Source organism: Heterocephalus glaber, unplaced genomic scaffold, assembly GCF_053883595.1.
Source record: "Heterocephalus glaber isolate CG9 unplaced genomic scaffold, H.glaber_assembly_v1.0 deba00001451, whole genome shotgun sequence".
Classification (NCBI taxonomy): Eukaryota; Metazoa; Chordata; class Mammalia; order Rodentia; family Bathyergidae; genus Heterocephalus; species Heterocephalus glaber.
The window spans coordinates 7,611,767-7,628,774 of NW_028258301.1; the positions used below are offsets into that span (position 1 = coordinate 7,611,767).

The 17,008-nt window shown below is 39.9% G+C and overlaps 1 protein-coding gene and 1 pseudogene across 3 annotated transcripts in view; one reads left to right on the forward strand and one right to left on the reverse strand.

The window, feature by feature from the left end:
• The window catches only part of Eif2b3 (eukaryotic translation initiation factor 2B subunit gamma), a 134,752-nt gene that overhangs the window by 46,363 nt on the left and 71,381 nt on the right, over positions 1-17,008 (forward strand). For all 3 annotated transcript variants that reach the window (XM_004872912.4, XM_087214912.1, XM_087214913.1), the window contains one exon: positions 12,757-12,916. In XM_004872912.4, the coding sequence (XP_004872969.2) occupies positions 12,757-12,916 (160 nt within the window). The remainder of the gene's footprint in view (positions 1-12,756; positions 12,917-17,008) is intronic.
• Positions 3,077-4,025, reverse strand: LOC110347241 (WD repeat-containing protein 25 pseudogene; annotated as a pseudogene).

Below are 17,008 nucleotides of genomic sequence, written 5' to 3' on the forward strand. Positions count from 1 at the left end.
GCATCTGGATTTTGTATGCCTGCCATCATTATAGGAGCATTGATCTTTTTGATTTCTCCTAAAACTCTCTGCATTTCTTTAGAGGTTAACAAAGTTCTTTACAGTCCTCCCAATTAGGATGGGTAGCAAAGACAGAATCAAATTATTGAAGCATTTTGGAGGGGTCTTGGCAGAAGAAAAATGACTTTCTTTTTCTCTGAACCTAACCTCCTTTGTCCTTTTTTAAGTCAAATCTCAAATATTGCACCTTGGTCTGTCATATTTGTGCCCTTTCTCAACAGTCTTTTTTTAACTCACTATAAAGGAGGAGGTCATATTGTAACCTGTTGGCTCTTAAACCCTTTGAAGATGACCAATGTACACATATTATAGTAACATATTTAGAATTTAACCCTTTGATGACAACCAATGTAAACATATTTAAACTTTTCATAGCAAACTTGAAACCCACAAACAAACATACATATTTTCCTGATAAATCACTTTCTCACATCTTTTGACATACCTAGGCCTTCTGGTCTTGTATATCTCTTTTTATCTTTCTAACAAGACAAACTTACAGAATTTTTTATATCAAAATTGTATCTCTTTTACTTATAGCTTTTTTTTACCCTTAAATTCTTTTATTGGTACATTTTAGGTATACAATACATTTATATTTCTCATTGGGAACTTGTACCTTTACATGATATATCTGGGTTCTTATTTTTTCCCCATTCCCAGCCCTCCCTTCACCCCCTCCATCCTTCCCTATTTTCTAAGACTTTGTTTCCATTTTTTCCATTTCTCATAATTTTTCCTTTCCTTTCTTTCCTTTCCCCTACCCCTCCCACTTCCCCTACCCCTTTGGACCTTTTCTTCCTATTTCACATTATCACTTATTCATTTTAATCATTGGTACATTTTAGGTATACAATATAATGACATTCATCATCGGAAATTTGCACCTTTACATAATCTCTCTTGGTTCTAATTTTTCCCCCTTCCCCTGCCCTCCCTTCAACACCTCCATCCTTCCCTATTTACAAAGACTTTGTTTCCATTTTTCCATTTTCTCATATTAATTCCATTCCCTTCTTTCCTTTCCCCTACCCCTCCCACTTCCCCTTCACCTTTGCCCCTTTTCTTCCTATTTCACATTATCTATTATACCTTTTAGTCCTTATTTACACTTTCAGTTTCTCACACTAGGGAAACTATTCAGTATTTACACGTGTGTCCTATTTATTTCACTTAAGAGTATCGCCTCAATGTGCATCCATTTAGCTATAAATGTCTCTAATTTCTCATTTTTTATGGCTGAGTAGTACTCCATTTTATTTAAAAACCACATTTTCTTTATCCAGTCTCCAGTTGATGGGCATTTGGGCTGTTTCCAAGTTTTAGCTATTACATATTGTGCTGCTATGAACATGGGTGCACATATGTCACTGTGGTATGATTCTTTTAATTCTTTGGGGAAGATACCCAGCAGGGGAATAGCTGGGTCAAATGGGACTTCCAGTCCTAGTTCTTTAAGGTATCTCCATACTGATTTCCATAATGGTTGCACCAGTCTACACTCCCACCAGCAGTGGAGCAAAGTTCCTCTTTCCCCACAGCCCCGCCAGCATTTGTTATTTATTGCTTGATTTCATGGTAGCAGCCATTCTTTCTGGAGTGAGGTGAAATCTCAGCATTGTTTTCATTTGCATCTCTCGAATGCCCAGTGATGTGGAACATTTTTTCATATGTTTATTTGCTCTTTCTACTTCTTTGTGTGAGAAATGTCTGTTCATTTCAGATGCCCATTTTTGGATTGGATCTTTAAATTTGGGAGGTCAGATTTTTTTAAGTTCTTTATAGATTTGAGATAGTAGACCTTTGTCTGAGGAACAGCAGGTGAAGATTTTTTCCCACATTGTGGGTTGTCTCTTTACTCTGTTGGTGGTTTCTCTTGCTGTGCAGAAGCTTTTTAATAAGAGGAGATCCCACTTGTTGATTGTTTGTGCTAGTTCACAGGCAACTGAGGTTTTGTTCATAAAATCTTTTCCTACACCAATGTCTTCAAGAGTTCTACCCAACCTGTGTTCCAGCCAGTTCAGCATTTCTATTTTAATATTTAGATCTTTCATCCATTTTGATTTTAGTTTAGTGCATGGTGAGAGATATGGGTCTAGTTTCAATCTCTGGCAAGTTGAAACCCAGTTTTTCCAGCACCATTTATTAAAGAGGCTATCATTCCTCCAGTGAGGGTGTTTGGCTCCTTTGTGGAAGATGAGGTGGCTGAGTGTGTCTGGAGTTGTTTCTGCATCTTCTAATCTGTTCCACTGGTCCTCAGGTCTGTTTCTTTGCCAGTACCATGCTGTTTTTATCAGAGTAGCTTTGTAGTATAGTTGCAGGTTGGGGATTGTGATACCCCCTGCAATGTCTCTGTTGCCTAGAATTGCTTTTGCTATTCTGGGTCTCTTCTTGTTCCAAATGAATTTTTGGATTGTTTTCTCAAAATCTGTGACGTATGCTGCTGGAATTTCAATTGGGATTGCATTGAATCTATATAGCAGTTTTGGAAGTATGACCATTTTCACTATATTGATCCTTTTTACCCAGGAGCAGGGGATGTCTGTCCATTTTCTGATATCATCTTCAATTTCTCTTTTCAGAGTGCTATTGTTTTCAGGGAAGCGGTCCTTGGTTTCTTTTGTTAGGTTGATTCCTAGGTATTTCAATTTTTGGATGCTATTGTGAAAGGAATTATTTGCCCTATTTCTCTCTCAGTGAGTCTGTTGTTTGTGTAGAGGAAAGCTATTGATTTTTGTGTGTTGACTTTATATCCAGGTACTTTACTGAATTTGGTTATTAAGTCGAAAAGACTTTTGGTGGAGTTTTTGAGGTCCCAAATCTTTGGTCATTTTTGTTGTCTCTGGCTTTCTCTTCTGCCATTATGTTTCTGATTTAAAAGAAAACACTGAAAGTTCCCTTTGTAGACACAGTAGATTGTCAAAAATTTGAAAAACAGGGCTGGGGATTTAGCTCAGTGGTTCTGGCGCCTGCCTCACAAGCACAAGGTCCCAAGTTCAATCCCCGGTACAAAAAAAATCATGATAGCATTGAGCACATTCTGTATATCTGTATCCTGCATTTTTCTGACCCCTTCATGCTGTTTTTATAACATTTCTATTTAATGTATAGTCCATCCTAGGGGTGTGTTATCAATTATTTTGTCATTTCCCCATTGGTAGAAGCTGAAGTTCTGTCCAATTTCAGTAGAATTACAGCCTTGAACATCCTTGCATATTAATCCTGGTCCCTATCTCAGATAGTTCCTCAAGATAAATTCTCAAAAACAAGACGGGCCTGGTGGCCCATGCCTGTAATCCCAGCACTCAGGAGGCTGAGGCAGCAGGATTGCTGCTGGCCGGGCCTCTGTCACTCCCAGATTTTGATGGCACCTCCCCAGGAGCAGGTGCCAAGGACAGAGGGCAGTACAGGGTGATAAGTGGTGCCCACAGAGGGCTGCATGTGTCCCTGCAGCATGCATGGGCAGCTGGCAGTGCGGAACCTGAACACGAGGCCCTGGCCATCAGCACTGCCAGTCACCAGGTCACCACAGAGGGGGCACTCACAGCCCATGGCATAGCCTTCCACCTGTGCCCTTCCTAGCGCTACATCTGCTCATGCAGTAGGGTCACATGGCTGAGAAGAGGCCCATGTAGTTGCCATTGGTCTGCGCCAGGAACATGGGCCCCAGTGGGAGCAGGGCCAGGCTGGGGCAGGTGTACCTCTTGTGGAAAATCTGGCTGGAGATTTTGGCAGAGCTCTAGAAGTCTCCAGCAATCCTGGCATGATCGGGGGAGTTCAGGCTGCTCAGGAGCTCAGAGCCCTTGGAGAGGAAGAGGATGTCGGGGTCTGGGGCATGCTCGCCCTGGAGCTGCTCACTGCCTTGCCTGCCCTCCACAGAAGTAGACATTGTGGTCTTTGGGGTAAAACGTCATAGCAGTGATCCTGAAGTCACTCCGATCACTGAGTCACTGGGTTCCCGTCAAGGTCGGTCAGTTGCAGGGCACAGTCACCGCTGCTGACCACCGGGCAGCCTGCACTGCCTGGCCATGCGGCAAGCAGGTCTACAAGTGGTGGCTGAGCCCTCGGTGTCCCACACCCTGAAGGTCCTGTCCATCAACGTGGACCACTGGATGCTGGTGACCGGGCCCTCATGGCCCTGCAGGTGGCCCAGCACCAACCTGAGGATGAGGGTCTCTCTGCGCCTGTTCAGATGGGGTTGGATCCACCCTGACACCCCAGGGGCCACACAGAGCAGGCCTGCAGCTGCCTCTGCCTCTTCAGAGTGAGGGGACAACATGGTCCTTGCTCCTCTCCTCTCCGGTGAGCTGACGTGTCCACTGGCGGCTGCAGACTGGTTCTGAGCCCAGAAGGATGATGGGGGGGGGGGACATTGGGGAGAATCGGAGCTGCTTCTGGTGGGCAGCCACCAGGGACTCAGCATGGCTGGGGCACAGCAGGTCCACAGGGAGGAAGGGCGGGAAGGTGCCCAGGTTGGGGGGGGGCGTGGCGGGAGGGCTCCTTCTCAGGCCACTGCAGCCTCTGGCCTGGCCAAGAGCCTGGCTCACTACCTTGGAGTCCAGCCAGTGGGAGGGGGTGCCCCCTGGCTTCATCACAAGTTCAAGGGGCCCTGCACTGTGTCCTCTTTTCTGTTGCATCCCCTGTACCAGATGCAAAACTCTTCACGGGAGGCTTGGCCACACCAGAAGTGTCTTCTGCAAAGCCAGCAGCATTTGCACCTGCCACAGGCTCCTCTCAGCCTGAGTCTGAACCATCGTGAGCCAGAAGCCACCAGCAAGGCCATCAAACACACGGTGTCCTGCTGTCCATCCATGCAGATGGTCCACTCTGTTCTTCAGGAAGAGCAATTTGGGCCGTGTTAATCCTCATCTTCAGTGTTTTTGTTGGGGGTTTGGTTTGGTTCTTTTGAGTTTTGCTGTGTAGCACAACCTGGCCTCAAACTCAAGGTGACCCTCCTGCTTCAGCCTCCGAGAGTGTTAGGATTGCAGGCTTGTGTGCCACCACACCCAGCTTTGAGACAGGGATCTGTTAAATCCCTAAGATGCCCAGGCTGGGCTTGAACTTATTGTCCTCCTGCCTCAGCCTCCCCAAGTCTACTTACAGCTTTTTAATATGTTTTATCTCACTTACTATAGACCTTTTATCACAAAGTTGTCTTTAGCTGTTAAAATTTTAAGTGTCCCTTTTTTCCCTCAGATTGTTACACTTTAAATTTGGTTGGCTGCCAATAGAACAGTAGTAACCTTGAGTTTTTTTATCAACAAAGTACAGAAAAGAGCAAGTTAACCCTATAATTACAATTGAAGAATTTTCAATGTACAAGAAATATTTTAAGCACACCAATTAAACATCAACTCAAACTGAAACACAAATACATTTATTAATTAGCTAAAATTTGTAACTTGATTTCTCTTGTTAAATTTCTTAGTTTCTCTGGCTTTGTTTTATGCCCTTCAGAGCTTTCTTAGCTATTTTCAATCCATTCTTATTTTCTCTTTTCAATTTTTTTTTTTTCAATATGAGTGTACGCCCTGTTCGATTCTCTCTGAGTCTGACCACAGCATGCACCCTCTGGTGCTGTAAAGCCAAGCAGTTCTCATGCTTTTGTCCCCACCTCCTCTGCACCTGTGAATTTAGCAACTCAAAAGGAGGGGGACAGTCTACATTTTCTCGGTCCGGATCTGAAAGGACTGGTTTTTTTTTTACCATCGCCCTCTTTCTGACAGAGGACCAGGATATTGTTTTTACTTCCAGGGTGCACATATGAAGCCAAGGAGGCATTCTGTGGCACAATTTGAGCCATAAATCAATATAGGGAAATTGATCTGGATGTTCCCATCCAGGGGTGGTGACTATTAGCCAGACGGACAAGACGAGCCCCTCATCTAGGGATCTCTCAGTTGGCCAAGCTGGGCAAAGCATGGGCCATTTTAACTCACAAAAGGTTCTAAGTTTTTGGGGTTTCATCTTAATACCATAATTTCCAGTAAAACCTTTTTAAAAAATTCTCAAGCATGCATTTCAAAGCAATACGTCGAGATGTTTCTGTCCCCACAATTGGCAAATCAGATTGTTGGTGTATATATGGGTTCCCTTGTACGGAGATGCAAGACAAACAAAGGTGGGGGATCACTTACTCGCCTGCCTGGCTGCGGGCCTTCGGCCACTTTAAGGTCTGTTCAGGCTAAGGTGGCCTGTCACCGTTATGCCTTTGTTAAACGCGATCACACACAAGTTCCACGACAGACCACACACAAGTTCCACAACTCAGGGAGGACTCTTTAAGCACAAATGCCTCCTCCCTCTGTCTTGGTACCACAGCTCATTCCACTCACTCTCCTATTCAGAACTCTTTCACTCACACAGTTATCCAGAATTTATCACATTCCCTCCTGGTGACCCCCTAACCATAACCAAAACAAATGAAAGAAGCTACCTCCCCAAATGCCAAAGCACAAGGGGTGATTGGGCCCCTGCACTATTTTGCCCAAAGTTTACAAAGTGAACCAAAACAAATGAGAGGAGCTATCTTCCCAAATGGCAAAGCACAAGGGGTGATCAGTCCCCTGCGCTGTATTTGCCCAAAGTTACAAAATAGAAATTCACAAAGTGAAACCAAAAGTTAACAACGAGGGGGTTTCCCGGGGTTTCTCACCCAGCAAAGGAAAGAGAGAGACACCAACAGCAGCAGCCCTCCTTCTGTCATCCTCCATCTCGGGTTCAGATGATCCACAACCAGCAAGCGGGTCTCCATGTCCTGTTGGGGAGCCTGGGAAATTAGTCCCAGGGGCATGCCTTCCCTCTCAAGGAGTCAGAGAGCTACTCCCTCTGGTGGGGTTTGGGCCAATGCCCAAAAGGGCTATTTTGTTCTTGATTCCTGGTCAGGGAACCAAATGTTCTGGAAATCATGGAAAGAAATACACGGAGACACAGAATTTGGGTAAAATAATAAAAGTTCTACTTACAAGAAGGCGGGGCCGCCAGAAACTGGTCTGGTCAGTGTCCATGCACCCTTTGTTCAGCGTTTCCTTTTTGTATCCTTTTTAGCCGTTATCTCATCCCTAGTGGTCTTTGATGTGTAAATACAATTCCAGTTCCTATTTACAAGTCACAGACACAAGATAAACACATATACATTGTAAATTTACCCAGGCATTGCAACTTTGTTAGATTAAAATATTATCTATAATGAAGTTACTGGTTAAAGAATCAGATAACCATCACCTTAAACAACAAGAGTTATGGGAAAAGCAAATCTTAAAGGAATACATTACTTATTTTGCTTCTACAACTACTTTAATATTCAATCTACTAAGTTATCTAAAACTTTTATCAGTATGACTACAGAACAGCTATCTCTTTTTTTAAATTATAGCAGATACTATAGGTGATGGCTTCCATCTTATACTGCTTTGGTTGTCTTTTAGAAATCATATTTTGTTCAAGAACAAACATAGCAATAGTATAATAATTATGGTGACGTTATCCACAACCATTAGGCTATTTTTGTCATCTCTAAAATGCCTAAGTGGAATGTACTTGTTTACAGATGTATTTTATATGTGACTAATGCCTATCTTTTTTTTTTTGGTACCAGGGATCGAACTCGGGACCTTGAGCTTGCAAGGCTGGCATTGGAATCACTAAGCTAAATCCCCAGCCCCCTAATGCCCATCTTTAATCATTAGAGTGACACTGCCTAGCCTACATAGTTTAGGTTCAACTATCATAATATAATTATATGACAATCATGTAAACATAAACCTGAAAAAGTATCATTATAAAGAATTTTAGTCTGAAGTCAGCAGTATGATAAAAAATTCTCCTAAGTTTTATATTTTAGGAAGTTTGTGCAGACTGGAAATGTAAATGTATTTAAATGAGAAGTCAACCGGGGATTTAGCTCAGTGATGCCTCTCAAGCACAAGATCCCATGTTCAATCCCCGGTACCAAAAAAAAGAAAGAAAGAAAGAAAAAGTATTAAATGAGAAATAAGTGATAATTAGCTTCACAGCTACATGGAAATCTTTACATACTAACTTAATTCTTTCTCTTAAGGTGAAATTTAGATTTATATACAAGTGTATCTTGTCTATATAATAACAAAATGTTTAGTCAAAGCCAATAGATATATGTCAAATTTTAAATGGCGGGATTGAATTAAACCAAATTCAAAGAGCAGAGATGTGGTGCTGGGCATGGTGGCACATACCTGTAATCCCAGTACTTGTGAGGCTGAGGCACAAGGATCACCAAGAGTTTGAGGCCAGCCTGAACTACATAGTGAGATCCTGTCTCAAAAAGCAACAGCAAAAAACAAAGCAGAGATGCCAAAAATTCTGATCATTTTATATGTTTAAGTTCTAGATGCAATACATATTGTATAAAAGAGAACACTTATTGGTTACTTTGTATGCATTAAATTTATATAATCTTAATTCTATAAGTTTAACATTAAAGCTAGACTCACAGCATATTTTGTCTTTAGGTGTGCTGTATGTATCTCTCTAGTCCTGATACATAGCAAGCCCATGTTTCAAAAAACAAAAATAAAAAAAAAAATCTCTAGTCCCAGATATATACCAGGTGTGCTATAACCTAAGACAGTGGTGGCAAATCTATGGCACACATGCTGCAGCCAGCTGTTTGTTATCATTGATAGCTCTAATAGGTTCACCATCACTGACCTAAGATAATAGTTATGAATTTAACCAGTTATAAACAGATTATTGAAAAAATTTTACCACAAGCCAACATTTACATAATTTTTAACTCTTAAAACTCAGTTTAGGGCTGGGGATTTAGCTCAGTGGTTTCGCCACCTGCTGCGCAAGCGCAAGGACCCAAGTTCGATCCCCGGTACCAAAAACAAAAACTCAGTTTAAGTAATCAGAAGTCTAACAACAAAAACCACAAGAAATTATCTTTTTTTTTTTTTTGGTACCGAGGATCAAACTCGGGAACTTGAGCTTGCAAGGCAGGCGCCGGAAGGAAATTATCTTTTTTTTTTTTGGTACCGGGGATCGAACTTGGGTCCCTTGGCTTGCGAGGCAAGTGGCAGAACCACTGGGCTAAATCCCCAGCCCAGAAGGAAATTATCTTGATAAAACAAAAAAACCTTAGTTTTTTAATCTAGTTTTTATAAGTTTAATCAATAGCATTTAGAAGGGGTTGAGACAGGATCTTGATATGTAGTTCAAACTGGCCTTGGACTCACTATGTAGGCTAGGCTGCCCTCACATTCACAGCAATCCTCCTGCCTCAGCTTCCCAAGTGCTTGGATTACAGGTGTGCACCACCATGCCCAGCAGTAACCAATAGCATTTTAATCTTAAAAAAAAAAAATACCTCATTGCTTTAGACGTAGAAAACTTTTTAAAAACATTCATTGGTATATTTTAGGCATACAAAATGATAACACTTGGGCCAGGGATTTAGCTCACTGGTTTTGCTGCCTGCCTCGCAAGCACAAGGTCCCAAGTTTGATTCCCGGCACCAAAAAATAAAAAATAAATAAGATAACACTCATCATAGGGAATTTGCATCTGTACATGGTATATCCCGCCCCCTTTTTCCCATCCTCCCTCCCTTCAAGCCCCCTCCCCTCCCTATGTACAAAAGCTTTGTTTCCATTTTTTCCTTCTATTTTCAATTTTTTTGACCCTCATTTCCTTTTCCCCTCCTTCCTCCCTTGTTCCCCTTCCTATGAAGATTTTCTTCACATTTCCCAGTATCTATTATACATTTTAGTCATTATTTCCACTTTCAGTTTCTCACACCAGAGAAACAATGCAATATTTAAACATGTATGTTCGATTTATTTCACTTAAAAGTATGGTCTCAAGATCCATCCATTTAGCTATAAATGTCTGAAGCTCACCCTTCTTTATGGTGGAGTAGTACTGCATTGTATAGAAAAAAGACATCTTTATCCATTTGTTAGTTGATGGACATTTGGGCTATTTCCAAGAATTTTTTTTTTTTTTTTTGTACCAAGGATTGAACTTGGGACCTTGCACTTGCAAGGCAGGCGGCAGCACCACTAAACTAAATTCCCAGCCCCTTCCAAGATTTAACTATTACAAACTGTGCCACTGTAAACATGGGTATGCATATATCACTGTGGTATGATGCTTTTAATTCTTTCGGGAAGATACCAAGAAGAGGAATAGCTGGATCAAATGGAACTTCTAATTTTAGTTTTTCGAGAAATCTCCACACTGATTTCCACAGTGGTTGCACCAGTCTACACTCTCACCAACAGTGGAAAAGGCTTCCTTTTGCCCCACACCCCCTCCAGCATTTGTTATTGGTTGATTTCTAGATAGCAGCCATTCTTTCTGGAGTGAGACGGAATCTCAGCATTGTTTTCATTTGCATGTTTTCATTTGCATGTTTTCATTTGGACTAATGATGTTGAACATTTTTCATATATTTATTTGCTGTTTCTACTTATTCATCTGAGAAGTGTCTTTTCATCTCAGATGCCCATTTTTGGACTGTGTCTTTAAATTTGGGGAAGGTCTGATTTTTTTGAGTTCTTTATATATTCTAGATAATAGTCCTTTGTCTGATGAATAGCTGGTAAAAGAATTTTTCCCATGCTGTGGGTTGTCTCTTCACTCTGTTGGTGGTTTCTCTTGCTGTGCAAAAGCTTTTTAATAAGATGAAGTCCCAGTTGTTGATTCTTTGTCATATTTCCCATGTGTAGACATAGAAAACTTTATTTAATTATATCCAACTTAATTAATTTTCTTTTATAACATTAGTTAGGGTAGGACACAATAAATTTGTGGAAAACCAAAGAAGCCCCCCATCAGCAGAGAACACTGAAGCAAATTGGTTCAGGCAGCTGCTTTTTCAGGCACAGGGGATAGTTTCATCTGGTAATTCCTTAGGCCCAGTGGCCCCCCACTTAGGGAAAATTGTAATATAGAATGATACATTGAAATTTTAACTTAGTAAACTTAAGAAAGCAATCTTAGCTGGCCATGGTGGTATGTACCTGTAATCCAGGCACTCAGGAGGCTGAGGCAAGAGGATCTCTGAGTTTGAGCCCAGCCTGAGGTACATAGTGAGTTCAAGGCCAGCCTGAACTACATAACAAGACCCTGTCCCAAAAAAACAAAAACACAGAAATGTTTTCATAAGTTATTAGTATGTAAAAGTAAGATTGCTTTTCTTTTCTTTTCTTTTCTTTTTTGGTACCAGGGATCAAACTCAGGGCCTCATGTTTGCCAGGCAAGCGTTGTGCCACTGAGCTACATCCCTGGGCCTTAATCAGCATTTTTTAAGTGTAAGTCATAACAATGCTTTCTTTAATACTATAAGCTACTCTGAGTACTTTTTTCCCCCCGTTAATATCACAGACTTATAACCAGTAACAGTGAGAAGGGGGAAATAGGAGGACAACTGGCAGGAATTTGGGTCTTTGTCAAACTTGGGCACAACTTTCTTTTCTTCCTCTTCTTCAGTCAGCAGCAGTGCCTCTTGTTTTCCATACTTTTATATGTGAGCACTCATTTTTCAAAGTACTTGGGAGCCCTAACTGCTAAAAAGGAGGGGAAAAAATCCCCCCAAGACTGTACAATAGAGGTTTGCAGAGAGAGAGAGAGAGAGAGAGAGAGAGAGAGAGAGAGAGAGAGAGAGAGAGAGAGAGAGAGAGGGAAATATGCTACGCTTCAGAGAACAAGGGTTTGGGAGAAGTGGAGAACAAAAAAAAAAGCCTTTGGCTGAGACTTACCAGAGTTGTTCCTTTGATGCCTCCTTTACCTCCTGCTACTGGCTCACCAAGAGAAGATGTCACAGGACAGGGTCTGAGGAGGTTTCCAAAGCAGAGATAAGAAACTTAAACCTACTGTATCTGGGAATAAGTTTGTAGGTTCACTGACTCCCATTGTGTAAAAAAGAATTTTCAGGACTAGTTATTAAGGGGTATAAAGGGATTTATTAGGCAGAAATTTATTTTTTATTATAATTTAAAATTTTTTATTAGTACATATTTGTAGTACATAATGATTACATTTGTTGTGGATGAATTTGTACATGTACATAACATGTCTTAATTCTTTTGTCATCTCCTTCCCCTCCCATCCCTCCTTGCTCTCTAATTCGTTTCCCTTCTCATTATTAGGCAGAAATTTTAAAATACACACTCATAGAAATAGAGTTCAAGGCCTCAAAAGAGAGAGGTGCCACCTATTGTTTTATTAGGGTCATTATTTCCTAGAAGTATAATATAATAACTTCTATAAATATAATTTATTCCAAAGTCATAAAAATGGGCAATGTGGTACTTTTCAGGCTCTTCCTTAGAGATTTCGATTCCAGAGGTGTCTCAGGACTGCCCAGTAAGGTTCACAAGGAGGCAGCAGAGATTCTACACCCTCTTCCGGGACAGTTTCATTTGAACAACCCTATTTATTTCACTTGTTTTGGTATAAAAAAAAGTTTGAAAGCTGGGTGTGGTGGCACTTGCCTATAATCCCAGCACTTCGGAGGGTGAGGCAGGAGGATTGCTGCAAGTTCAAGTCTAGTTTAAGTTACAGAGCAAGACACTGTCTCAAAAAAAAAAAAAAAAGGTTTGAAATATTGTCTGGTTTATGCACTTCTGAGCCATTGCAAGTTTCTCTTGTGATGATTTGTGTGATCCATTGTCCTTCGTAATGTTAACTTTACCCTTCTTTATTTGACAGACAGATGTGTTGGTCCTGAGCTGTGATCTGATAACAGATGTTGCCTTACATGAGGTTGTGGACCTGTTCAGAGTTTATGATGCATCACTCTCCATATTAATGAGAAAAGGCCAAGAGAGCTTAGAGCCAGTTCCAGGTCAAAAGGGGAAAAAGAAAACAGGTAAAGAAGATTGGAGTTTGAAATATTTGTTTGGTTGGCTTTATAATTATTATTCATGCTTTCACTTAAGAAATATTTATTGAGAACCTGGGTATTTACTGTAGATACTATGATAGGAGTTAATGTCAAAGTTAAATAAGACAGTCTTGGACTTGAAAATGCCTGTGCTATTAATTAGATTCTGGAATGTCTTTTTGTTTGTGGAGAGGAACATTCAGAACTATTTGCATTCTATTTAAGACTCAAGTAACTGGATGCATGTACACTTTCCCTCAGTGTTTGTAGGGGATTGGTTCCAGAGTACATGAAGACAAGCATTTGGGTATGTATGCATGGACACACACAGGTGCACACATAGTGATAACTAAAATCATGGACATTGGCCGGGGGGTTAGCTCAGTGGTTCCGCCACCTGCTTCGCAAGCGTAAGGACCCAAGTTCAATCCCCGGTAACAAAAAAAAAAAATCATGGACACTCATTCCCCAATATAAATGGTATAATATTTTCATATAACCTATACACATCTCCCTTATACTTTAAATTATCTATAGGTTATTATAATACCTGATACAATGTAAATGCTATGTAAATAGTTACTACTGTATCTTTGGGGGGAATAATTACAGGTATGTTCAGCGCAAACACAATTTTTTTGAAAATATTTTTAACCTGTAGTTAATTCAGTCCCTAGATATAGAACCTGTGATTACAAAGGATCAACTATATCTAGAAACAAAAAAGTCTAATTTAAAAAAAGATTTTTTTTAAATTTAAACTTTTATTACCAATTTAGATAGCTTAAGCTATTAAAATTACTATTACAAATTTAGTGTATTTAGTTCTTTTGAATCCTAAATAGCCAATAAACATGATACTTACTAAAATAAAACCTTTTTAAGACCATGCTTTTTATGGGTTTTAGTTTTTCCTGGAATGGTGTGTTTTTCCCTGAATTTTTTCCCAGAATGATGTGTTCTTTAGGTTTTGCTTAGCCTGTGTTATGTAACCCATTATCTTGTCATTGTTATATATTGGCATAGTCTGTTATAATTGTTAGAAGCTATGTATGGCATATTAATATCCTACTATAATTAATAGAACCACTTAGAACTTTCATTTGAATAACCCATCTTGTATTTTTAGCTCTTTTTTTAGGACATTTGGGTAACTTATAATTTTGTTCATTTTGTTTTTGTGGTGCTGGGAATTGAAACCAAGACCAGTGCGTGCTAGGCAAGCAGTGTATCACTGCCAGTGCGTGCTAGGCAAGCAGTGTATCACTGAGCTACATCCTATCCTTGTAATTTTGGACTTCAACAATTAAACTTGTTTCTAGTTACTTTTTGTGTTTAGGTAATCATTCATGCAGATTAATTGTTGGATACTTTCAAATTATTATGTAATGATACTCATGCTGATCAGTCCTCTTGTTCTTGATATAGTTTCTACTTGTTTGTTTGTTTTGAGACAGGTTCTTGGCTATGTAGTTCAGCCTAGCTTTGAACTCAATATGTAACCAAGGCCGGCCTCAAACTCATGGTGAGTGCTAGAATTATAGGTGTGGGGCTGGGGATTTAGCTCAGTGGTTTCAGTGGTTTCATCGCCTGCTGTGCAAGCATAAGGACTCATCTCTGGTACCAAAAAAAAAAAAAAAAAAAAGAATTATAGGTGTGTACCACCACCAAAAATCTGTAATTCTTTTGCTTCAGTTTCCTGTATTTCTTTCAAAACTGTACTGCAAAAAAAGAAATCTTTTATTTCTTCAACTTCTGTTTTCTCCTCTCAATCCCCATTCCCCCATTCCACTCCTGTTTTTTTTAAACTCTTTGCATACTCAAAACTGAAGTTTTCATGCTTAAGAGAAAATGTACTAGAGCCAGGAATTTAGCTCAGTGGTTCCGCCGCCTGCCCCATAAGCGCAAGGACCCAAGTTTGATCCCCAGTACCAAAAAAAAGAGAAAATGTACTAAATGAAGTCTAAATAATTTAGAATTCATAAATCATAGTGTAATGTACTGGGTACAATAATGGGATCACGGGCCGGGGATTTAGCTCAGTGGTTTCGCCCGCCTGCTGCGCAAGTGCAAGGACCTAAGTTTGATCCCCAGTACCAAAAACAAACAAACAAACAATAATGGGATCATGTACAAAATACAGGGAGGAATTCAATGTCTCACTCTGTTACAGAGAAATTTATTTAAGGTAAGATATTTGATAAGACCGGGTAAGTAGTTTACTTATGTGAAATCATGGTAGTTTGATATGAAATCACATCCCTAATTTAAAAGTATATTAAATTTTTTTCTTTTTTTTTTTTTTTTGGTACCAGGGATCGAACTCGGGTCTTTGCGCTTGCGAGGCAGGTGGTGGAACCATTGAGCTAAATCCCCGGCCCAAGTATATTAAATTTTAATACAGTCATTTAAGACATACTGTATGTAAAATCTGTGGTTAAGTCTTACATGGTAAACAAAGATAATCAAGCATTGTTCTCAAGCTAAAAGCCAATGAGCAGGTTCAGGTACTGTAGTTGTGTTATTTAATTTTTTTGTACGTTTATTGCCGAAGAACATTTTGTGGATAGTTGCTGAAGATCACATTTAGTAGTGAGTAGAACCAGAACCCAAATCCATGCCTTCTGACTCCATAGCTTGTGCTATTTCTTCTTTTTTACTTACTTTAGTATTTATTTTTTGAGACAGGGTCTTGCTGTGTAATTCAGCCTAGCCTTAAGTTCACTATGTATAGTCCAGGCTGGCCTTGAACTCAAGGCGATCCTCCTGCCTTAGCATCCTAAGTGCTGGGATTACAGTCATGTGCCATCACACTTGACTTATTTTTATTTTTAATGTGGTGTTGGGGATCCATCGCAGGGACTCACATGCTGAGCACGTGCTCCACCACACTGTGCCACATCCCCAGCCTTTGTTTCCTTTTATCAGAGTTATATGCCCATAATTTAAAGAATGAAACAACTATACAGGATGTATTATAATAAATACCAGTTCCTCACCCTTTTTATCCTCACACCAATCAGGCAGCTGTTTTCAACACTTGTAACTAATTTCTTTAGTATTTAACTTTGTATTTCCAAATAGCATACTTTTGTTTGCCATGTCTTAATTTTTTTAGTTATAGGAATTATCTATTGACTTCCTACTCCAGAAGATTTAGTTCTATTTTACCATACCCTGTATTTCTACTACACATAGGCAAACTTCCAGTCTGCTCAACGTTCTAATATAGTCATTGATACTATATTGTTCATTTACTGAATATTTAATGTTTATAATTATGACTATAAATACTATAGTATTTGTAGTAGCCTTGTAATATGTTTACTTTTCTCCCCCTCCCAATACTTTCCTATATGTTGTCATGTTTTTTGCTTATTTTGTTTGTTTGCCATGTATTTATCATTAATCCTACCCTAGCCCCTGTTATGTGAATTTCCTCTTACTGCTTTCCAACATATTACAGGTGTCCCCACAATTTCAAATTCTTGAAGATACCTCTCCTTGAGCTTTTGTAATCTGAGTTAGTTACCCTGCTGTAGAGCTGTCACATTAGGTTCATACTTCCTTATCATATCTTGAACTTCGTTTTCCATTTCCTTAGTTTATACTCATATTTTTATGGGACATATCCTGTGGTAACCTCTTGGAATACTGTTTGTAAGAAATAAACTTCTTTTGCATATCTGAAAATGTTTTTATTCTGCCCTCGTATTTTAATATTTTGGCTGGATATAAACTTCTCTTGGAAATCATGTCTCCTGAGAATTTTGTTTTGTTTTGTTTTTTTGGTACCGGGATCGAACTCAGGACCTTGCACTTGCGAGGCAGGAGCGGCACCACTGAGCTAAATCCCCAGCCGTCTCCTGAGAATTTTAAAGGGATTACTTCATTGTCTTCTGGCAATTCCACTAAGAAGTGCATCATTCTGATTCTTGATTATTTGAATGAAACCTTTCTTCTTTAGGATCTTCTTCAATGAGAACATTTAAAATCTATTTTCATAGCAATATCCACCCCTTTGTGGTGCTGGAGATCAAACCACAGTCCTCATGCATGCTAGGCACATGCTGTACC